Source organism: Macrobrachium nipponense, chromosome 41, assembly GCF_015104395.2.
Source record: "Macrobrachium nipponense isolate FS-2020 chromosome 41, ASM1510439v2, whole genome shotgun sequence".
In the NCBI taxonomy this organism is placed as follows: Eukaryota; Metazoa; Arthropoda; class Malacostraca; order Decapoda; family Palaemonidae; genus Macrobrachium; species Macrobrachium nipponense.
Window position 1 is genome coordinate 22,200,057 of NC_061102.1, and position 25,351 is coordinate 22,225,407.

The 25,351-nt window shown below is 41.3% G+C and overlaps 1 protein-coding gene across 14 annotated transcripts in view; it reads right to left on the reverse strand.

Moving 5' to 3' along the window:
• LOC135212588 (FK506-binding protein 5-like) overlaps positions 1–25,351 on the reverse strand; it is a 126,089-nt gene that overhangs the window by 80,511 nt on the left and 20,227 nt on the right. For 13 of the 14 annotated variants that reach the window (XM_064246137.1, XM_064246141.1, XM_064246134.1 and 10 more), the window contains 2 exons: positions 10,135–10,273; positions 9,496–9,608 (listed from right to left, as the gene is read on the reverse strand). In XM_064246137.1, the coding sequence (XP_064102207.1) occupies positions 9,496–9,608; positions 10,135–10,273 (252 nt within the window). Of the gene's footprint in view, positions 1–9,495; positions 9,609–10,134; positions 10,274–12,555; positions 12,590–25,351 lie in introns of those variants that run through there. The other variant, XM_064246143.1, reaches the window with a different exon arrangement.

The window sequence follows — 25,351 nt, forward strand, 5'->3', positions numbered from 1 at the left end:
TCCTACCATAATGCCACCAAACTGCGGTAGCACAGGACAAGGAGTAAGTGCATAGTCAGTCCATCTGTACTAAAGTCAGGTGACCGACCAGGTGACCAGTCAGACGAATTGCGGACAGCAAGGCTGCACCCTGAAGACTATCAAGCACTATTCTTTCCCTAAAGGATGAGTGTCTGGACTGTCTGGGCGATTCAAAGCTAAGCAAACCTTGGGGGTGTATCAACGCAACCCGACGTCGCCAGCAACGAATCGGCTCATGAGCAACTCCTAACTCGAGCTTTCTGGTGCCAAGAGAAAGGAGTGCGGAGCAAAAAGGCGATTCAGTCCCGAAGGACGAATGCCTGACAGTCCAACCTGGTCTCATGTTACACGATCATCGGGGGTGTATCAACGCAACCGACTTCGTCAACAAGAAACTCAGGGCTACTAAATGTCGCCTGATCTGACACGAGTGTCTGACTCCGAGAAAACAGGCGAGACAAAAAGTAGATGGTGAGCGAGTCACCAGATGACAGCAGACAATCCATCGACTAATTCCCTGTCCAGGACAGTGGAAGAAGCAGGAGTCGTCAGGACAAGCGAACCAGTGGCTAGTCCTAGGTCAGCATCGACTCTGGGAGAAGCGTAGTCGCCAGTGCCGACAACCCAGTGGCTGGAACCATTTCACACTGACAATGGAAGCAGCATGAGTTGCCAAGCAGTCAGTCCTTGTCATCAACAACACCTAAATACCAACTGCCTAATTCCCATTATAACTACGTCAAAAACTGCCATGGGTATAATACAAAAACAAAAAATATATACAACAAAACAAAAATTAATGAATAATATACAGGTAGCAACCAAACGTAAAACAGGAAGACTACCTAATTCTCCTGTCTGACGACCTCTCCTGCCATCACCAACGGGCCCAAAGAACGAAGGTCGCCTAGAACTAGAGAAATATCCCTCAGTAAAAAAGAGGCAAAAAACAGAATTAGAATGCCAAGTCGCCGCCCTCAATCACCTTGGCGACTGAGACGTTCTTCATAAAAGCTAGTGATGTAGCAACTGCTCTAATACTGTGTGCTCTCGGCGTCTGGTCTTCCCCAGCAGCCGAACCACCAGTTTTAACGATCAGATCTCTGAGAAAAAAGGATACACCATTCTTTGAAATAGGTCTCTTGACATTTCGGGGTGAAACAAACAGATGACGGGGACGACCCTGAATGTCCTTCGTGCGGCGTAAATAACATGAGAGCGCCCTAACAGGGCAAAGAAACTAATTCCTCATTTAAATTACCAACAAAGTCGACCAGCGACTCCAGTACGAAAGACCTGGGAATGGGATTATCAGACGATTCAGTCTTTGCGACAAATTCAGGAAGGTATGACAAAATCATGTCTTGTCCAGATCTGGCAACCAGAAAAGAGAGGCTTGCAGTTCACCCACTCTCTTGGCTGTAGCCAGTGAGACAAGGAAGAGTGTCTTAGAAGAGAGGTCCCTAATTTGGCAGAATTCAGAGGCTCAAACGGAAGGAACCTTAAGGCTTGAAGGACTTTGTTAACGTCCATGTCGGAGGCGAACACTGCGGCCTGGGTCGAGATAGGGAAAAAGATCGAAGTAAATCTCTAATGACATAAGATGAAGAGATCTCAGGGAGCCTTGCCTTAAAAACATAGGAAAGCATAGACCTATAACCCTTAATGCACGAAGGTGACAGGGCCCTGTCATGATGTATGAACTAAAAACTCCCCTACTTTCGGTAAGGAATGTCTAGAAATTGAATGTCCTTGAGACTTACACCAACGTCTGTAAACCGACCATTTAGCCTGATAATTTACTCTGGTTGATTGCCGTTCTGGCAAGAGCCAACTGTCACGCCACTCTGGAGGAGAACCCTTCGTGCTTGGAGAACCTCCTGACAGTCTCCAGGCATGAAGATGAAGCATGTGGAGCCTCTGATGGAACCGATGAAAATGGGGTTGTTTGAGAAGATCTGGTCTCTCTGGCAGGCGAATGGGGGGTTCCACCAGTGCTTCCAGAAGGTCGGGAAACCACTCCTTCTGTGGCCAGAAGGGGGCGATCAAGGTGAGATCCAGACGCTTGGTTGCCCTCACTTTGTTGAGGACTGACCTCACCAGAGAGAACGGAGGAAAAGCATAGGCTTGAAGTCCCTCCCAGTCCTGCAAAGAGAGTCTGTCCCAGCACTCTGAGAGTCTGGTAAGGGGCGAAGAATATCTGGCACCCGAAAATTCAGTGGGGTGGCAAACAGATCGACTGTGACAGGCCATTTCTTCCTGAGGCTGTCGAAGACTTCCTGGCAAAGTGTCCCACTCCGACCCTTGAACTTCGTTCGGTCTCGACAAGGCGTCTGCTAAGACGTTGTGATGGCCCAGGATAAACTGAGGGACCAACGTAATCCCCCTGTCTTCTGCCCAACACAGGATTGATCGGGCTTCTTGAGTGAGAAGATCCGACTGTGTGCCGCCTTGGTTTCTCAAGTACGAGACTGCTGTGGTGTTGTCGACAAAGATCGCGACAACCGACTCCAACAGTTGTTCCTGAAATGAAAGAAGGCCTAGATACACTGCCCTCAGTTCCCTCCAATTTATTGACATGATCCTCTCCTCCTCTAACCAAAGGCCCGAAGCGGCTTTGGAGCCCAGGTGTGCGCCCCAACCTTGATCCCGAGGCATCTGACCAAAACATTAGGTCCGGAGGAACCGAAAGAAGAGATGTCCCTGACTTTTGAGGCGGTGAACTTGCATCCACCAACGGAGATCCTTCAGACATTGTGGAGAAGAGGCGACTATCGTGTCCTCGGACACGAAATCCCATGACTGGCGAAGTGTCGACTTTGAAGGGACCTCATTCTGAGAACGACCTCCGGGAACCAGTTGGATGAGGGATGACAAATGGCCCAGGAGAGACCTCCAAAGAGAAACTGGCTGCGTTACGGAGGACAAAAATTCTTCATCAGACTCAGAAGCTTGTCTATCCGTTTCTGAGCGGGAGAAGCCCTCAAAATCTGGGAATTCAAAACAATCCCCAGATAAGTCATGATCTGGCAAGGGATTAGATTGGACTTGTCGAAGTTGACACGAATGCCCAACTCGACACAAAGAGACAGAACTATCTCCCTCGACCGGAGACATTTCTCTAGAGAATTCGGCCTGGACTAGCCAATCGTCCAGATACCGAAGCATCCTTACATTTAACTGATGCAGAATAGCTGAAACAGGAGCCATCAACCCGAGAAAGACCTGTGGAGCAGTGGTGAGGCCGAAACAAAGGGTCTTGAACTGGAAAACTCCCGAGTCCGTGAAAAACGAAGGTAAGGTCTGCTTCTTGGATGGATGGGGATTTGCAGATAAGCATCCTGCAGATCGATGGAAATCATCCAGTCCCCCCTCCTGATGGATGAAAGAACAGTCTGGACCGTCTCCATCCTGAACTTGGACTTTAGAATGAACTTGTTCAAAACCGAAAGATCTATGATGGGGCGCCAGGCACCCGAGGCCTTTAGTAACTACAAACATCCGAGAGTAAAACCCGGGAGAAGGAGGAGCTCGCGTCTAATGTACATCCTTCTCCAAGAGGGCCGAAAGCTCCTTCTCCAAGGCTTGACCCCTGATTGAGTGAGGGGAATAACTGCTGAACTCGAGAGGACGATTGGAAAGTGGAGGTCTGGAAACAAAAGGGATCTCGTAACCTTCCTTCAGGACCTCCACCACCCAAGCATCCACCGCTCTCCCCTGCCAAGCTGACCAATGGCGGGAGAGACAAGCTCCTACTGCGGTCTCCAGGCGAGGTGATGACTCCTACTTCCGAAAATTCTTACGCAGAGACAAGGAAGAAGAAGAAGAAGAAGGAGGTCCTCCTGGAGGTTGAGCTCTTTCTCTGCCCTTAGAGCCACGCCAAGAACCTCTCCCGCGTTTCAAAGGGTGAGCACCAGAGGATGAAGTAGAGGCACCAGCAACCTGAGATGTACTCTGGAAAAAAGAGCCAGAAGGAGGTTGTTGGGCTGGAGCAGAAGGTACAGATCTGGTCCTAAACTTACGCTTACTCCTTGAAGGAATGGGAGGAAGACCAGAGGAAAAAGCTCTTGATAAGGCCCAGTGAGCTTGGGAAGAGGCATCACCTTGATGTTCCTTCAAAACCTCAGAAAGCACAGAAATATCGAAAAGGAAATCGCCAAAAGGAGGAAGAGACAACAGACGGGTTTTCTGAATCTCCGATACAGAGGAGGGTAACTGCGACAAATACAGGTTACGCCTTAGAGAAACAAGAAAGGCCTGCATTGAAGCAGCAAGCTCGTTCTGATGTACAGAAGCGATTGAAATGGATGAGCATAATTTCTCAAAAAGAGGAGCATCAGGAGGAACAAACCCGGAGTCCTTGATATACATTAAAAGCCCTCCGAGGACCCACATATTGAAGGATTGAGCTTCTTGTAAGGAGCTCATAACAGACTCCATAGCAATAAAATCTTCAATTGAGACAGAGACCGAAGCCTTAGAAGGCAAGGGTTGACTTGAAAGTCGGACAAAATTCAGGATTTGGCTTGGGGGGTCGAGAGAATGAAGAATCATCCGCCACCTGGTAAACCCCTCTCCGGTGTCGCAAAAGAGAAGAGAGCTTCCTCTTCCCTTCCCCGATCACCCTCGAAAGTTTAGCGGCAACGTCCGCCCTCACTCTCGCGAACCTCTGGGCAAAGGGAAAACGTAAAAATTCCCGTGACCGGGAAGGACCGTCAAGAAAAAATCCCTTCTGTTAATACAACGAGGCGGAGGCTGCTTCTGCTCTTTAGGCCTTGCCTGAGGAAGAAAACTCAAATTAAATCAAAAAGTTTCTTGAATTCTACATCATGACATCCATTCGAGGAAACATCAATATCACACGAATCCGCGTCATCATCATCATCATCGTCAGATCCTAACTTAGAAACTTCCCCTGAAGTAAAATCCTGACGACTAGCTATCTTAGGCCTGACACTAATATCCCTCCCCCTTTCTCCTAAATAAGCGCCCTTTGGCACTGTTACGGGACTAACAGGGGACACGTTGGGTAAAGATTCGTTAGGCACCTGCCCGGACCGGATCCCCCTAGGCCTTCGCCACGACGGGGTTCACAAGCCGGGGTATCTGTCGCACCGTTACCCATGGTGCTGTCGACAGGAGGTACCTGACGAGGAGCTGAAAATGAATCTAAAAGAGTGTTAGACATTCTAGTAAAGGCTTCTTGAAAATTTTCTGACAGATTGTTTTAAACTTAGCTGAAATATCTCTTATCTAGACTAAGCTGTAATTTCTTAAAATTCTGTTTCCAGGTAGTTTCCATTGCCAAAATCTTTGAATCTACATCAGAAATAACTTCACTAATTACCGGTTGTACAGGGGGCAAAGCATCAATTAATTCGCAATCGGAGTCGTACGATACCGAAACCGAAGAGCCAGAACCATGAGCGCCCAAGTCAAAGAATTCGTTAGATACAGTTCTAGCAATCGATTTCTTTTTCTCCTTAACCGATCTTTTACGCTGCAAGATTGTTTGGCGTTTCATATAAGCAGTCATATCCTCGTCAGACCAGGTCTTACATACGTCACAACGAGAAGTCAAGTCACAAACCTGTCCACGACAAGAGTTACAAATGTCATGGGGTTCATACTCCCTGCTACTCATCCTTGTCCCACAAACCGGGCAGTTCCTGATGTTGCTGGCAGAAGGAAGCATCATAATTTCTTGGCAATCCATTGTAGAATTGGACAGGTCAGTAGTTCCGGGTCGTGCAAAAGTTCGTAATTTAAGATAAGAACCACAACAGAAATCAAAGTTAATTCACTATTTCGTGATGTAATGCGTGAGTGGTAATTCACATAAAGTCTCATTTAACAAATAATGAAAGCTTTAAAGGCACAAAAATGTTTAAGGAAATTTATAAAGAACGGCCGTGATGTAAACAACACGGGCGCTCGTTAACAACTGATTTGAGGGAAGGTTTTTGTATCTGTCAACGACAGTGTTGCCAACTGGCGGACAGAATAGGAGGTAACAGGGTTGCCAATGTGGTAAATTTTGGTGCGGTTTTTGGGGATTTAGGGCTAGATAAATTATATTAAGGTAATGTTTATTAATATGAATGACTGTATCACAAACTTCTCTGTGCAAAACCTAAATAAGTCTTTCGGTAACAAGCTTCACCGGCTGATTGATTCCCAGAGCGAAAACGAAAGACAAAAATACACTTTGATTATTGTATTTTGCTGTACTTATACATTAATATAGTATGGTACTATAATTAGTACAGTAAATAATTTTTCTATTATAAATGTACCATTCATTCACAAAATATACATAGTTTTATGCTGCAGCCATAACAGGAAATATCAATTATATTGTACCATAAACACAAGAAAAACATAAATATAAACAAATCCAGCAAGTTCAAACAGACCATGGAGGATGGCTCCTATATTTTTTGCTTTGTCTGATTTATTGTACCGTATTTCATTACAAGTTTAGTCGACTATTTTATAATTTTATCACTGTTGATGTTTCTCTAATCACTGTAAAAAATATTCAAAATCTGAATTTCCTACACATGGCAATTATTAACATTCTCATCCCAGCCATAGTGCATTCTCCTCCCCAGGAAGTCACTGTGCCTCTCTCTCTCTCTCTCTCTCTCTCTCTCTCTCTCTCTCTCTCTCTCTCTCTCTCTCGTCACCACAAATATTAGTTTGTCAGTCAATATTATTACATCTATCCCTTAATGAAAAAAAAAGCATAATATTAATGAAACATTCATCATGTCACTTACAGAATCCATTTATACTGTAGTTAGACTTGTAAAAAAAAAAAGAAGAAAAAAAAAACTCTCTCTCTAACAGTATACATATCCTTTAATAAAAAAAGCAGTAAAATATTAATGAAACATTATTTAACTTACAGAATCCACTAACACTGTGCTTAGACTGATGTAAAATCCAGTTTGTCTCTGTATATTTTAATGAAAAAATACAGTAATAAGTATACTACCTTTATGAAAAAATAAAGTAATTAGTGAATACACAGTGGGTCTACTAAAAAAAAAAATGAATTAGTGATAATTTTAGCGATACTGCCCAAAGAAAAATCCACAAATTAGAGAAAGTTCCTCGTGGAAAAGTGAATACATAATGTGTTCCACGAAAATCTGCAACAAAGTGGACCGGGGAAAGTGAAATGCGTAAAACTGGGGGTCACTGTATGTATCACCTTTCTTCCAACAGTTTCTTGGGTATTAGCAGATGACACAGTAATTTGCTTATATAACTCAGAAAAATGTCACTAACCACCAAAAGAGCTTTCCCAACAAAGCTGAACACCTCATTCCAGCGAAAATCTTGGATAAGAAATAATTTCTATTGAGCTATGCATTTCTTGAACTGGTTTAATTGAGCAAAAATTCAAGAATTACTAAACCAATACTAGACTAGTTTATGACCCATGGGCCACTCCTCATTTCTGCTTAAAAACCTTATTCTGCTTAGAACTTCTTTTCCTCTTCCCACATAGTCTGCTAATGAAGTTAGTTTGTTTGTTTGTATGGTGTTTTTATGTTGCATGGAACCAGTGGTTATTCAGCAACGGGACCAACAGCTTTACATGACTTCCAAACCACGTCGAGAGTGTTGGGAGGAGGGACCAATTTATCAAATGTTCATGCCTCCTGGAAGTGGCTGGAGACTTAACTTTCATACAGAGTGGCAAGGCTTTTCAGTGGAGGAGAGCTAACCCTTCACAATACTCTTGGGAGATGGAGGGTAAGAGAAGATGGTAAAATAAAGGTCTCAGCCAGATGCAATGACATCACTGATAGAGTAAAACTACCTGCCGTCAGCAAATACCTTTTGTCCTTACTTTTCCTCTTGCTGAATCTTTCCCAATGAGGAGGAGTCCACTTTGCACATTCCTCATAAGAGTAAGAGACAGACCTCAGCAATAAGAACTAAACAGGTAACATACACAGAGGCCACATGGCCACACAAGATGCTCATTTTTTCTATTTGACAAAAAAAAAGCAACTAATTACAAACAAAAGGCAAAGAAGCAATGAAATGTTGAAGTCAGCTACATTCATCCAAGGGAGAGATAGCAGTAGTGCACACAATTTCACAATGAATGGTTGAACAATAAAGCGAAGGGTATCCTGTGGGTATGAAGTGGAGTTCCACACTCACTTATTGGCACCATCATATGTTTATTTGTATGGTGTTTTTACATTGCATGGAACCGGTGGTTATTCAACAATGGGACCAAAGGTTTTATGTGACTTCCGAACCACGTCGAGAGTGAACTTCTATCACCAGAAATACAAATCTTTAACTCCTCAATGGAATGCTCTTGAATCAAACTCGTGGCCACTGAGGTGGCAGGCCAAGACCATATCGATCACGCCACTGAGGCGCTGCACCATCATATGGCTATCTTAGCAACAATGCCTATTCAATCTTTCTCCTATGAGCTACATTTTCCACTTAAAAGGTGATGGTTTGTATTCTTGTTAAAAGGTATGTATGTAATGGTTTTTATTTCCTCTTGAACAATTATATTTTTGTCACTACCAATTGTTTTTTATCATGCTGTTTTATAACGACTGCTGCACAGTACTGGAGCTCTGACTTGTCAGCATCTCCATCACCTCTCGACTCTTTCCAGTCATTGTTCTAACATTTATCCCATTCACTTTCAATAAGCTTACTTCATTTAAATTTTCCATTATGATTAATGGTACCTCTTACCTGTTAAAGGCTGCTGGATTCAAGGGGTATTTGACAACTATTAAAATATTTTGGAGTTTCACTATTTTATAAGTTCCATGTGCTCTTTCCTATAAAATTAACCCACCCAATTTGATCCAGCTTGGGACTGACTGTTGATTGATATAACAATCCTTGTCTTACATCCCAAAAGGCTGCGAATTGAGATAAGACAAAAATGTGTGCAATACCAGTGGTCACAAATGGAAGGCATAAAGAAAATGGTACACCAAAAATAAACCATACTACTTAATTTATGGACAAATCTAGAGAAAGGCAGCCAAGATTGGATAGTTTTTCCAGTTCTAGAATGATTCTATTTATAAATTTACAGTGCATATTTCAACATACACTTGGTGCCTTGGCCATACTGTTACTCTTGGTCTAACTATGGAACTCTAACTTTGAAATACTTAGTGGGACAATAGAGTAAAATGTAGGCACTGGAAAAGCTGAATACATTCTTCAATCAGTAGAATACTGAGAGATCTTTAAGCCTAAAAACTGCAGATTAACTACCATTTCTTGGAAAGCTCAGTATATACAAACTTGAAATATATAAACTTCCACCAAGTATAGAGGTAAAAAAACCACCTCATAATATAAGACCTTTATATTATCAGCCACTGATCAAGAGTAACATTAATTTTCAATTCTTTAAACTTCAACCCGTTTAAGTTCTCAAGATCAAATGGAAAAATTCTTACTTACCTAGAAAATGTCCTAAGCCTAAACCAAGAACACATGCCAGAGTGAGGGCGACAACTACATTAAGGCGGGTGTTGAGATCTTCTGCTGGAGTGTGCCTATACTGAGTGTCAGGTCTGCAATCAAAAACAATTCATTTATCAAATACATAAACAATGATTTTTTGCAGTGGCCTAGAAGCTAGGACATGCTCTAAATACTTCATAAAGCAAGAATTACAACAGTATCAACCTCCAATGTTAATATACAGTACATATTGAACTAAATATGTAAGCTTTCATTTTTCAACATGACATGCCTCAAAAATAAAATCTAGTTCTTATGCAGCTCTTGATTACTTTTTCTGCTTACACACCTTATGAGTAGTTCATATTCAAATTTGCCCAGAATTTTACAATTAAATATCCTCTTCAATCACAATGCATGTCTCCTGAAACAGGACTCACCTCACAGACAAAGGCTATCTTTAAAGATAAAAGCTAAAGTTTTATGTACAGTATATAGAGTTTAATTAAAGGACAATTTTATATAGTTAAAGAAAAGTTTACTAACACATTCACATACCAAACCAGCTACAAACAGATGTTTATTTCAGTACCAAGAGAGAAACCAGAAATGATAATTTAAGACTGGAACACTTACTTTATTGCTGGAAGATCCTCTGGAAGTGAAGGGGATGATGCCAGAGACAAGTCTGTTTCTTCATCTACTGCTTTCTTTTCCTCACCCTCCAAAACAGAAACGTCTGTGCTGGCTAGACTCTCCAGGTCGGCATCACCACCTGACGAAGGTAACTCTCTTAGTGTCACCAAGCAGAACTGGACTTAATTCAAATATTAAAGAAATATCACCATGGACAACAAAAACTGAATTTACAGCATACAACATATCATTTACAGTCTTAAGTTTAACCAGATTACTGAATTGCATAAATTTGGCTTAAAGCTTAAACGATTAATTTTTTATTATTGTTGACTACTGGAACAGGAGAAGGGAATTAATAAAATGTACTACTACTAGAAATGAAGGAAAAAGATATAAAATAATAAGTATACGTATATTACATTCATACAGAAAAATTACATTTGATTACGTACATACCTATTCCTAACAATTACAATACAAGGCATGCATAAAAATTATATACGTACAGAGAAATAGTCGTTATATCATTTGAAGATGTTATATTATACTCTCACAAATATTTATCATCATCTTACATCTTTTAACTAAAACACTTGGTTTTAACAGGCAGTGATGATACATGTGAATAAAAACTTCCTTACTGAGAGTTATATGTACCCATATGGAACTAAACAATGGTTCTAGGTACAAGTTATATGTACCCATATGGAACTAAACAATGGTTCTAGGTACAGAGTATTAATAATAACGATACACCAATCATTCTAGTTATATGCTTATGCTTGATCAGACGAGATAAAAGTGGAAATTTGAAAAATACATGTAATGTGCAATCATAATACACGTAATGTGTAATCATACAAAGTACAAAAAAGTTTTACTTGAGCCTACTGCTCTCGTTTGAGAGACTGAATAAAGTTTAGTTAGCTGTTCTTTTGGGATATGGACTTCAAGACACGAGTTGTAATCCAAAATCTTAAAATTCCTTCATACATCATAAAGCTTCAGTTATTGTTATGATTATGCTAACTTTGGCTCTATTTTCTTTGTTACTTTTTACTTGATATAAAGCATTCTACCTTGTGGCCTTGTAATTTTATGACACTGTTCTTACAGGCATTTGTTTTCCTTGAGACATGGTTGACCTAACACTAACAGCATTTTAGGATACAATAAACCTCTTCTAACATATATGAGAATCCATTCTTGTCTATACATTATATATGTATGCACTGTTCATATACAGTGAACCCCCATGTTCGCACACTCCTGATTTGCGGACTCACATATTCACGGATTTCTCACCAAACATATACCACCACTATTTGTGGAAAATTCGCCTAGTCGTGGTACTATTCACAAATTTTTGTTTTTTATTAATTTCATAGTAAAATGCACTTTTGGTGATAAAACTATAAAAAATGAAAAAAAAGGCATAAACATTTTTAGAGGGCTTTCTTGAATTATAACTAACAAAATAGGCAGCTTTAAGCATTTTTATAGCGGTTTTAACTATTTGCAGATTCTAGCTATTTGCACAGTGGGGGGGGAGGGGGTGTCTGGTACACATCCCCCGCAAATACGGGGGAACACTGTATTTTTGCCATTTCTACTGAAGAGATTTGAAGTACATAACATTACTGTGGAGAGAATAGGCTAAAGGAGTTGCTGCCAAATTTTTTGGTTAACGATAGATGTGTGTATTTAAATTTTGAAAGTTGTATTTTCAAAATGCTGTGCTAATCTTAAAAAAAATTAGTCAAATCTTAAAGTAAACTTGTAGGGAATCATAGCTTTCAAAGTTACAGATTAGACTGGTATAGTAAATGTATGCACAAAAGTTCCTTCTCTAGAAATGCTACATTCCTATCTCTGATTCTAATTCTAATCATTTGTTGTCAGTTATGATGCCTAATTCTGGTACAATTTTCATTCATCCACACAGTCATAAATTTTGGCATAGCCCTACTAACAGACGGCAAACAAACTGAACCAAACATAACCCCACGGTTGAAGTAACTTTTGAAATATCTTCCATTACAAAAAAATCAATGCTAAACCAGAATCTGAACCCATCTATATGTAAATAACTTTTTTCAATTGCATCTAAAAGTAATTTTGAAAGGCTTGTGAACACAAAAACACACAAATGAATAAAAAAAATCATCTTGCTTTGTTGGTGGATTGCTAAATTTAAGTGGATCAAAAATGACAAATTTTTAACTAATTTGTATTATTCATAACTTACAAACCTTCGGTCTTAACATTAGGATAAATAACCAGCGCCAGCTGGAAACCAGTAAAGTTTAAAATAATTGTGTACGCAAGGGACTATTGGCATCTGTGCTTGGTCACGAGACATGTGGAGCCACCCACATACCCCTCATTAACTCGTGACCCCGTTAGTTATTTTCTTACCGCCTTTAAGTGAGGACATGCTTTGCTCCGTCCTTTTAAAGCCGGTTTAGTTTGCCCCCTGTTGTTTTCAGTTTGTTGTTTGGAATTCCTGGGTATGTGAACACGAAGCATTCTCAAGCTGCGAGACTTCCTGGATATCACAAGAAGCAGATCTCCTTCAACCTGGTTGACCCAATCCAGTACAATGCATTCAATGCAATTCATTTTCTCTTCACTGTTGCACAGGAGAGAGAGAAAAGGGTTTCTATTCTTTTTAGTTACCAAGAGTCCTGGGATGACTGCCCTCCTACAAATGAACTAACATTTAATTGATGATTAGTATTACCACTGAAAAAGTATTGAACTGAACCACGCTTTGAAAACTACTGAACTAAATCACGCTTAAAAAAGTTCCTGAGTACGTACTGGAATATGCCTTGGATTAACTAATAAACTAAATCACTGGAGTACTGGAATATGCCTTTGTTAAACTAAACAACTAAATTACTCTTAAGGTGAGTGCTGACGTCATGAGGCCCTATTATAAAAGTAAGTGCTAGTTGCTACCATTTGACAGAAGGGATTTGCTTTAAATCATTACCAATTACTCTACAACTAATACTGAAAATTCTCTTGTGGGGAAATTTAGAAATTTAACCTTAAGTTCATCAGTTTTGCAGTTGAAAAGAATCATGATGTCACTTTTCAAAATTAATATATAAGTAAAATTAACAGTGGCACAGAAAAGTTATCTTCCCCACTACAAAATCAAGATAAACATAGTTATACTACACTGCAAAAGTTTCATTGAATTTGGTTCAGTCTTCTTGGAGAAATAAGCATTCCATTTTTTGAAAAAGGAATTTTTTAGAAAAATGGTAAAAGAAACAAATTATTGCACTAGAACTATTTCATTATATGGGAAATATGCCCCGAAATTTACAAAATGTTATTGTAATGATACAATTAAGTTTGTTCATACTTACCTGGCAGATATATATATAGCAATGTATTTTTCCGAATCCGACAGAAATTTAAACACTTACGACACACGCAGTGGGAGTCAGGTGGTTAGTACCCATTCCCGCCGCTGGGAGCGGGTATCAGGAATCATTCCCATTTTCTATTCATAATTTTTTATTTCCACTGTCTCCTGAGGGGAGGTGGGTGGGTACTTGATTATATATATCGCCGTAAGTATGAACAAACTTAATTGTATCATTACAATAACATTTTGTTCATGAAACTTACCTGGTCCAGATATATAATATAGCTGAATCCCACCTTTGGTGGTGGAGTAGACAGAATAGAAGATTTTAGGAAACCATATATATGCAGATAATTGATATCTTGATTCCTTACCTGTTAGCATAGCTGACTTCGTGGTTACTGCCGCGTAAGTCTGCTTGTGCTACTAGAGTTGCCAGCGAGGTAGAGACCTATATAGCTGGTGCACTCCAGATGATCTGTCAACATGGGCGAGACCACGACGTGACTAGACCATATTGACCATACCATGAGGGCTAAGAAGTAAAATAAATATATATATAAAAATATATATCACCACCTGACCCACCTAGCAAAGTTGAAGGTGTGTTAACTAAGGCTTAAGAGTTAAGAAGTCACCGTTGTCGGCGACTCAACTACTAAATTAAGAGCTCTTCCTAACCATTTTCTACAGGATAGGATGAGTGGTACTTCTTGCCCCCAAGATTGTGTCTGCAGACACGTATGGCCCTAGCGAGCAGCAGATCTCATATGCCATCTTCACATCTCGCAGGGAGTGTGAATTGAACACAGAGTTGCTTCGCTAAAACATGGTACTCAGGATGTTGCTGAGTGCCATGCTCTGTTGAAATGCTTCCGAGGCCGCGCCCTCACCTCGTGAGCATTCAAATCAAAAGATTTCAAATCTTTGTGCAAACACAAAGAAGGAGCTTTTTTTGAAAGACCTCCTTAACAATAAAGCCAGGGTGTTCTTCGATATGGGCAAGTCTGGTCTTTTCGGAACACTGCAGATTGTCCGTACGACTTCGACTTTCTTGAGTTTTATGTAGATAAAACTTGAGAGACCTGACAGGGCACAGGACTCTCTCTGGCTCCTGCCCACTAACTTGTGCCATCCTTGCTTCCAAGCTCCTGGCCCAAGGACAAAACGGGTTTCCATTCTTAGGCCATAATGAAAAGCTTAGAGAGCACACCGCCTTGAGTTCTCTAAAGCCAAAACTTGTGACGATGGCTTAAAATCTCACTAACCCTCTTTGTCGTATCTAGGGTGGTTAGAAAAATGCCTTCCTGATCACATGCAAGAAATTAACAGGTAGGAGATGTTCGAATGCTTTGACATCAAGAACTTCAGACTATGTCTAAGTTCCATATTGAAAGCTTCGATCTGGACATGCACAGTCAGTCCGTCTGTACTAACGTCAGGTGACCGACCAGTTGACCAGTCAGACGAATCAAGGACAGCAAGGCTGTACCCTGAAGACCATAAGGCACTATTCTTCGCTGAAGGATGAGTGTTTGGACTGCCTGGGCGATTCAAGCTAAGCAAACAAACCTGGGGGTGTATCAACGCAACCCAACGTCGTTTAGCGAATCAACTCCTGAGCCACTCCTGACTCGAGCTTCTGGTGCCAGGAGAAAGGAGCGAGGAGCAAAAAGGCGATTTCAGTCCCGAAGGACGAATGCCTGACAGTCCAACCTGGTCTATGTTAAACGATCATCGGGGGTGTATAAACGCAACCGACTTCGTCAACAAGAAACTCAGGGCTACTTATATGTCTCCTGATCTCGCACGAGTGTCTGACTCCGAGAAAACAGGTGAGACAAAAAGTAGATGGTGAGCGAGTTTCGAGATTTCACAGAACTCAAAGATCGTGAAGGGCTTTGTTGTTTGACAGAAGCAAATCTCTGAGCCCAAAGGCCGTCAACAAAAACATATTTGCGTATTCTTTAATAGTTGTGACTGCCAGCTTATCCCATTCTTCAAACGGAAAGGGAAGACTGCAATCTTATGCTGTCACATCTCGATAGTCTGAACGTAGTCAGACTCAGAGCGGAGAGGTTTATAGGTACCTTTCGTGTTAAAGGAGACCGACTCTCTCGGAAAAGGTCCTTGGAAGGACGTGACCTCTGTGAATCTAGGGTCTTGAAGGCCAACCATGGGGCGATTAGCGTCATTGTCGCTCCCTGTGATAATATAAATCATCTTATACATTTCCTAAGTGATTGAAAAAGGGGAAAAGAGACTAAACATCCATCCCCGTTCAATATCATAGGATGGCGTTTAATGTTACCGCTCCCGGATCGAGAAAAAGGGAGCAGAGAAGAAGAAGCCTCTTCGTCCTCAAGCCATAGCGAAGAGATGAATGAAAGACGTCCCTAAAGTCTCCACAACTCTCAACATACTTCTAAAGAAAGATTCCACTCGGAAGTCAGTAGTTGCTGCCTTCGATCGAGACGATTCGAACCGAACTTTTGCAATCCTGTAACGAACCCTCCTAGAGGATCGTTCCATTCTACGCCTGTTGTTATAATAGGCTCTTTCTCGTAAACCCGAACCGGGAACCGGGAAGAGAAGATACTTCCTAAGATATGAGAGAGCTGTGGAAGATCAGAGTTGATATGGACCATGGTTCCAAAAACTCGTTTCGAGGACTGGAGGGTACGACTGAATTGCTTCCATTTCTTTCAGATTATGATCCAGGACATCTGAAACCCTCTCCAGATGTCCGGCACCTTCTTTCTATCACCTCAAGAGATACTTAACGCACCGAGAGATGTTCAGAATCATTCCTAGATCTTTAATAAAATTTCAGTTTCCCGGTAGGAAAAAACTGTAGAGGTCTGAATTGCAGTCTATTCAGGGAAACAAACTTCTTTAGGAAGGAAATGGTCCCCAGCAAGCTCATCCATTCCCTCACACAGTAATGTTTACTTCCCTAATAAGGCTGCGCTTTGCCTAAGCAAGAGAGCATATAATAGTGCAATGTTGTGGTAGACTCGTAGTCCTATACCGTGCGGTAACGAGCACCGAAAGGAGTAAGATATCTCTGTAGAACATATTAAGGCCAAACGAATGCAATGTTTATTCATTCATGTAAGAAATCCCCTCAATCTTAGGCTAAAGTCCGTGATTGTAGGGCAGAGATACAGTTCGTCAGTCAATCCCGCAGGAGAGAGAGAGACGTAACTGCCAGCACAGAGATACGGTTAGTCAGTCAATCCCGCAGGAGAGAGAGACTTAACCTACAGCGCATGACAGCGAACGAGTTGGTACTGGCTCGTTTGGACTGGAGGAGAGGAGTCAGAGGACAGTGACAGCAGCAGCTTACGATCGTCCGTCTCGTCGTCTCTTAAACTTTATGCCTGGGGTTGCCAGCTACCCTATTCTATGAAGAAAAAGGTCCGTTATTTTTAGCATAAAGAGACTCTCAAGCTGGTATATTTAAGCGAAACAGAAAACGCTAAATATACAGATGCGTTTGTGTCGTCAGAACACTACCATACAACGGTAAAAGATTATCGGAAACTCCTGGAAGGCTGCAGGGAGTTACGATTAAATGTCCTTAAAATGGACCATAGACCTCTCGGTTGCCATCCGAAGAGGTAACTACAGCAAGCGTATATGACTTGAACCAACCAGAAATAAAATAACGCAAGGCAAAATATGAAATTATATCACAAAGTTTGTTCATACTTACCTGGCAGACATATATATAGCTGAATTCGGAAATACAGCTACATACATATCTGACAGGCAAGTTTCATGAACAAAACTTAAGAGAATCGAAGCAGTCAGCTCAAGCTTCTTATGTTATTGGACATAAGCGTTCATTGACGTAGTCTACAAGTCTATTTCTTGTACGAGTCTGCGAATGACGAATGAGAGCTCTTCCGAATCTTGTCAATAAGAGCTTATTCGCTTACGCAATATCAAGTTAATGAGATGTTTGTCAATGAGAACTAACCCATTTACGGGACAAAGAGATATTTTGTCAATGAGGGGATACCCACTTACTTGACAAAACGATAGTATATTGTCAATGGGGGAAAGTCACTGAATTGACAAAACGTAATCCAGGAAGTCGAGCATTTTATTTTCCGATTCCCGTCTCAAACGAGGAAGGGGCAAGAATCCTGTTAAGAGACTGGGCTTACGTCAGGTAGAACGACGATGTTCAATTCGGCAGCGTAGTCCCGACTAGGAACTAACAAATCTATCATCTGAAAAGCCCTTTCAGATGGGCTAAAAAGCTGGCAAATTATCCTGGGAAGAGGAAGAAACTCTCCAACCAGCTTCCTCTCCCGTATCACAACTAATGCCTGTAAAGCTAAAGCTTAAAATTTATTGGCAGTATGGCAAAGGCAGTCCTGTCTTGCGCTTTCCTGAGAGCGTACTTTTTGATGAGTGCCTTTGCAAGAATCCTACTGAACGTTTGCCGAGAGTCCTGACGTGCAGGACATCGAGCCTTTATAACCCGTAACTGCCTTATCGCAAAGTCTTGACTGCGGTAGTGGCAACTTAAATTTATTGGCAGAATGGCAAAGCTTGCGGTAGAGCAAACGAGAACTTCCCTTGAGCTTTCCTTAACTCCATCCACCTATGCGAAAAGCAATATTAATTGACAGAGACCTCTTGAATTCACGAAACCCGATGTCTTGCTGGGTTTCGAAGAAGAAGTTGTCTGTTCACTTTAAGCTTACTCCGAAGCACTGCCTACTTCACATTCTTTGCAGGTGAGGTAGAAGGTATCATCGAGGTAGAGGTAAAAATTCTTTAAGCCCAAATCTGAAACAAGAGCTTGAAGAGTTCAACAGAAACGTTCAGCCAGGCGACACACCTGGCGTGCGCTGGTGCACGCTCGGCGTCCACTGGAGCGCGCTCGGCGTCCACTGGAGCGCGTCGGCGTCCATTGGAGCGCGCTCGCGTCCACTGGCGCGCACGCTCGGCGTCCACTGGCGCGCTGCTTGGCGTGCACCCGCGCGCCCCTGGCTTGGGCGTCCGCTCTCAAAAGCTTACTGCTACTATGACTTCTTTTACGTATTTCTCGGTGGAAAGACGGACACGAGTTCAGGCGACGTTCGCCTTCTTACTTCTCCACTGAAACGCATAACGAGAGAGAGAGAGAGAGAGACGTGAAGCGTCCTCTTCTATAAAGCTTCTATTTAGAGGGGCGCGAGTCCATCCGAAAGCTCCCACCCCTGCGGCAATTGGGGAGGACGCTTCGGAGGACGAGAAGCAATCCTTCAGGATTCGTGCACGTGCACGCACTTAGGCAGTCTGGGGATTTTCATCAGAAACTGCCGAAGGCACGCCAGATCGGTGGTGGGGGGGGTTCCTCGTAACCCTCCTTCGGCTTTATCGACTGCTCTCTCCCTCGTTCTGGGAGTCAAGCAGAGGTCCCGGCCTAGAGGCGAAACGAGGCCAGATCTGACGCACCCTCCACTACACAATGGGTATCACTGCACTTCTGCACTTCACTTTTACTCTCTAAAGCAAGCACTTTCGATTCTAAGTTACGAATCGAAGGAGTATCAGAGAAAGGGCAATTTCTCTACAGACACTGCTTAGGGCCCGAAGGCAACACTGCAGGGTTAGGAGTAACAATTACAGAAGTAGCACTTCACAGCAATGAAGGAGAGCGAGCACCTCTCGTAGACATATACATAGCCCGTAGGCCATACTACAGGGTTATGCAAATAAAGTCTACAGGAAGGTTAGCAGGTTCACTACCCTGACTTTTGTTACTGATTAATTGCGTACATACGAATCATACGTCTTCCTTACGGAATTAGACATGTTTACTGATTAATTGCGTACATACGAAACATACGTCTTCCTTACGGAATAGACAAAAGTCTCACCCTCCTTACATGACAAATCTCAACAAAGAAGCAAGACCCATACCCCTCGTACATACCAAGTGCGAATCTACCGAAGCTTTCGGTAGCCACACCCTATCTTTGCAGACAACCCCGTCTGAAACTAGCCTAACTAGATTCAGATATTTTATGCAAAAATGAATCAAATTCAAATCAATTTAAGATAGCGTATGCCTAGCCACAAATCCAAGTGAATAAATCAAAAGACAATTAGGATACTTAGCGGCAATGAAGTTTCCAAAATCCGAAGACGGAGGTACTGAAAACAGGTGTTTTCAGCACCGGCGACAGAAAAATTATGAATAGAAAATGGGAATGATTCCTGATACCCCCCCGCCTCCCAGCGGCGGGAATGGGTACTAACCACCTGACTCCCACTGCGTGTGTCGTAAGTGTTTAAATTTCTGTCGGATTCGGAAAAATACAGCTATATATATATCTGACAGGTAGTTTCATGAACAAAACTTAAATTATATTAACTAAAACTTGCATTTATAGGGGAGCGCCGATGCCATAAGGCCTCAATATAAAGTAAGTGCTAGTTGCTACCTTATGACTGAAGGGACTTGCTTCAATTCTTACCACTAATTCTACAAGTATACTGAATAAACATAAGTCTTGTTTCAGTTCCTCTGAGAGTTTAAGCAGTGAGTTTTGAAAAAAAGTAGCAACATTTTGCTTTAACGCTTTTAAAAGATTACACTAGAAAGTGAGGATACAACGAAGTATGCTGAAACAAGTAGATTTTCTACAAAATTGAATTTAAATTAGGAAAAAAGGTTCATGTTATTTAGGCAAAAGGTTCATGTTAGGAGAAAATTTAATATAGTTATAAAATAGTTTTCAGGAAATAGCAAAAGGAAAAAAAATTTGGAGTCCAATCTTGAAACAACCCTGAAATAATCATGAAATTTTGATTAAATTATCCCTATATCATTATAACTCGTTTTCTCTCACAGGTCCCAAAGACAGAATGGGATATTTTAATGGGGAACAATTATTGTTGAATAAATTTTGTTCACATTTGTTTTGCATTTTTTTTTTACAATCTGTCATTCACAGTGCATAAAAGCAATGAACAAAGTTCTCCATAAACCAACCTGAAGATTTCTTTTCGTAATAACATTTCAACATATGTTTATTTACATATAATACAGTCCAAGGTGTATAGTATCTGAAAATTGTCCACAAGCCAATCTACACTCATTTTTAGGAATAACATTTCTAGATAGGTTTATTTCAGCATAAAACAGTCCCAAACAGTGAATAACTTACTTGATCCTATCCTGAATTATTCATACAACCAATTATGTATCACTGAAGGCTTGTAAATAAGGAGTACTTATGAATATAATGTATCCTTCACAAATATTTTGCTTCTAAGAAACAAGATGAGTAAATACTATGGCTACTATTCAAGTGGATGTGGTGGATACACCAGAACCAAACGCCCCCCCCCCCCCCCCCCACCACCCCCCCCCCCCCCCCCCCCCCACCGCACACCTAGAACCCGCGAATACTTGGAACCCCCCTATAACTGCCTATCTTGAATGTGTAAATACCAAAGTATCCCTAAAAATATCATACATCAAATATACATTAAAATATCATCCTATTATAGTAACACTATTAATATTTGAAATATTACTGATACTATTTCAAGGCAAATCTTACATATTTTATCGTTAAAAATACACATGTACATACTGCATGACTTAGTTACGTACATGAAAATAATCCAGTCCCCCCAATAAGTATTCAGTCCATGCACGTTTCTTTCATACAGTTACTATCTAAGTAATTCAAGAGAGAGAGAGAGAAAAAAAAAAGAACAAGATATGCATGAACTTTAAACTTTTTTTTTTACACTAGTACAACATATGTAATTAGGGTACTAAACTATGATGAATGTAGATTAAAGATTTATGATGATGATGAATTAGCCGTGCAATCCAATGAATGATGATGAAAGATATGGCTTCACAGCTAAGCAGAGAGTTACATCTTCTCTGAGGGCACCTTCTTCATCTTCAGGAGGTGCTTCAAGCCCTTCCCTTCAGAGTGATTTTAGGAGGCCCTTCTTCAGGTGATTCGCAAGAGGCCCTACTTCAGGCAATTCGGGAGGCTTTGGAGGGTCCTTCATCATATGTGTGATGAACATAGTGATTGGCGGCAGCTGCTGTCATTGCTTCTTCATGATTGTGAAGGCTTGATTATAGGGCTCCAATGCCCTATCAAGAATGTTGGAAAACTTTAAGGAGTATTCCATGTAAGGATCCTGTTGCAACAAACTCCTGGATATCGTTGATCATTCTATTAACTTGGGAACAGGAGTTTCTAAAGTCAGGTCGCCCTCCTCCTCCTGCTCCTGCTCCTCTCCTGAACCTTGAGTGTCTTTTTACCTCACTGGCAGACTTCGTCAGGTCTTCCCAAATCCTGGTCTGTCAGGGGGTCAGTGTGGGCATCTATGACGGTGCCGACTTCATCCTCGGTGATATCATCAAAACCTTCACCACCAAGAATTCTTGCCAACTGGACCTCCTTATTACTGGTTGAATGCTGGATTTCCTGATGAGAGAAGCCCATATAATTCAGGACACAGTCTGGCTACAGCTCACTCCGGCATGCATTCAGGGTATCCTTTTTCATGTCCTTCAGCAACCGGTTGATGACAGACAGCAATCATGAATTTACGCCAATAGGCTTTCAGCGTAAATTCTCTGTCACAGTCCATTGCATGAACAAGGTGCTGGAGGGAGTTCCTGGTGTAGAGTGCCTTGAAGGCACGGATCATACCCTGGTCCATAGGCTGGAGGAGATAGGTGGTGCTGGGAGGAACTCGAGCTGGACTCCCAGCATTATCCATAATCAGCAACACCTTGAACTCCATGTCCAAATAGCCAGGTATTGCCTAACTTCAGGAATGAAGCTTTAATGAAACCAGTATTCCATAAGGACTTTGGTGATCCAGGCCTTGGGATTGTGCATTCAGAACACAGGCAGCAATGCCTTGTTCTTATTTTTGAGTGTCCTGGGATTTGCAGCTTTGTAAGTGAGGCCTGGTTTCAGCATTAAGCCAGCCGCACTAATGCACATCAGGAGGATCACCCTGTCCTTTTGTGCCTTGAATCCAGAGGCTTTAGCTTTGTCCTTCATTAAATATGTCTAGAATGGCATCTTTTTCCAGAACAGGCCAATTTCGTCCATATTGAAGACCTGTTCTGGGCAGCATCCTTTCTCCTGCAGGATTTTCTTGAAGGTCTCTGGATATTTTGCAGCCATCTCTTTGTCAGCCGATGCTGCTTCCCCATGTAGGGAAACAGACTTTAGGTGGAACCTTTTCTGGAACAGGTGGAACCATCCTTTGCTCACCTAAAAACCTTGGGAGCTGATGACGGTCCCAGGTGTGGCATTTCTTCCTCATCAGGAGTTGGTTTATCAAAGCCCAAGAATTCCAATTTCCTCTTCATCGCCTTCCTGGTTGCCTCTACATTGCTGCCTTCCTCTTCTTCTGCATTGCCACATTCTGTAGCAGTTGATAACTGCTGGTAGAGCTGTCATGCTTTCTCGCGTATGATGTTGAAGTCAAGGAGCACGTTCTTCTTACGACAGTCCTTGATCCAGTAAGCTAGTGCAGATTCCATTTCCACGATTGTTTTATTTCTCACTGTCGACACTACTTTTGCTGTACCAAAGTATGTCATGCTTACACTTTTTCCAATTTCACTTCCTTTTTTATCATACATCTCACTGTGCTCTCGCTCACATTGAAATGGCAGCCAACCGCAGTGAAACTTTTTCTCTCCTTCAACATATCAAGAACTTTCACCTTCTTGTCGAGGTTCATTAGAGACTAAGAGAAAGAAGGAGCAGGGTGCTTTTTAGGGGCCATTTTCAGCATGATTCACGGGGATATTTGGCATGTGTAAAACGCAGCTTCACGATTAAGTTTGCTTATATCAGTAACTTTCTATGGAGTAAGGCTGATGAAGGAGAGCTGTGGGATACCCACCATTCCATCTTCTCGAGATGGGACTCAGGTTTTCAACCAATCAACGCCAAGTGTACAGCCAATGAGTGACAAGGAAAATTAATGCTGCTCCTGGATTGGCTGCTCTGCAGATGACAGCCAATAGCCTGTTGAGTATCATTTCATCTGGGTACTGCTCTAAGAAGACGTCACAGTGTCAAGCTTTACTATTTATGGAAAGTTGGCTGGGGTGAAACATCTTTTACAAAAAACCAATTATATTACTGAAATTTTCTTGTGATTACCTACTTTAACTTATTACAGAACTGTAATATTTGAAAATTAATAAATCTTTTTACATCATAAAACATGTATTTAGTCATGAAAATATACATAGCACATATGCATGACAATAATGCATACCGCAGACAAAAACATACGTACCCTGCTATTCCCATTGTCTCATGTATTTTAGAAATGCTCTATGTACTTATAGTACCATCCTAAAACACTTTATGTACATACATATTTTTAGAAATCATCTTTAGAAATCATCTTAAAACAAAATATTGACACAATACGTACATGCATACAGTTCAATGTTTTCTCATTAGTGTGCTTTTAGTGTGTGCGGTATAGTATTCACTATTACGGACTAAGAATTATTCTTTAAAATGACCTCTATAAATGTTCTCCTTCTTCTAAGGCTTCTGGCAAAGAGCCTAATGTCCAGAGGCCCTTTCAGCTAATGACAAATGAGGAGAAAAATAGACAATGATTGTCATGTTAAGAGTGGCAGAAATCATGGAGAAGTAGCAGCCCATTACCATGTGACGGAAAGTGCAGTCACCTGCATTGAGAACGTTTATTTTGAGCATGGGCAAATTTCTTGGGGAAGCCATTCTTGGACAAGAACTTGCCCCCCTCTTTAGTACTGCTATCCCACCAACGGACCAGGCCTTTGAAAAATTTTGTGGTCTCTGCAATTTGATCAGGGATATTAGGGAGGTAGAGACAACAGTCAAGGCATGGGATAAAATAAATAAAGGGCCACAACTTTCATCAATACTAATAATGAAATAGTGCTCATGTACGATTACTTCAAGAAGATGCCTCCTGAAATTGCTGACGAAGCACCTCCTGAAGAAGGTGAAGAGGCACCTTCACAGTATACAAACTCCTCTACTCTGTTTTTATGCAGTCTATCTTCATCATCACTCATCAGGCTGCCATGGCTATACATACTATCATCATCATCTATGATCAGCTTATTCATCACCAGTAGTGATGTATGTTTTAATATTATTATTATACGTATATAATATTTAATGTCACATATTATTATACAGTAAGTATGAAAATACAGAATATTGCTGCACAAAAAAATTAGCATCTGTGAATAGCGGGGGCTTGCGAATAAATTTATAGGTATGTTCCACAGAGAAACCCGCGAATGAGTGAGTCCGTGAATCCCGAGAACGCGAATATACAGGGGTCCACTGTATGTCCAGAAATATGCCTGTTTTACCAAACATAACTTGCAGGATGCAAGTGGATGAAGGAGCAATGATTACTTCTTATGCAGTATCAAGGACACTGTAACAAGTTATAACAATTGCTCATCAGCAAGAGTAGCTTCAAAATCTTGGATCAAAGAAATAAAAGAAGAAACATTCAGTCTCATGACATCTTAGTAATTATACATTCATTTCCTTTGTATTTACTGAATGTAACACTTGCAAATGCCTGATTTTTAAAAAGACTGGCATTTACTGACAATACAAAGTACGTAATTATATTTGTGGTCTGTTATAATATTTGTGGCACAAAGCAAGTTTACTTTTCAAATTACAGACAGTCCCCGGTTATTGGTGGGGGTTCTGTTCGTGATGGTGTGAAATGAAAAAATAACCAAAAATCAGCGCCAATAGCCAGGCGTCGGTACTGTTGTTATAAGGG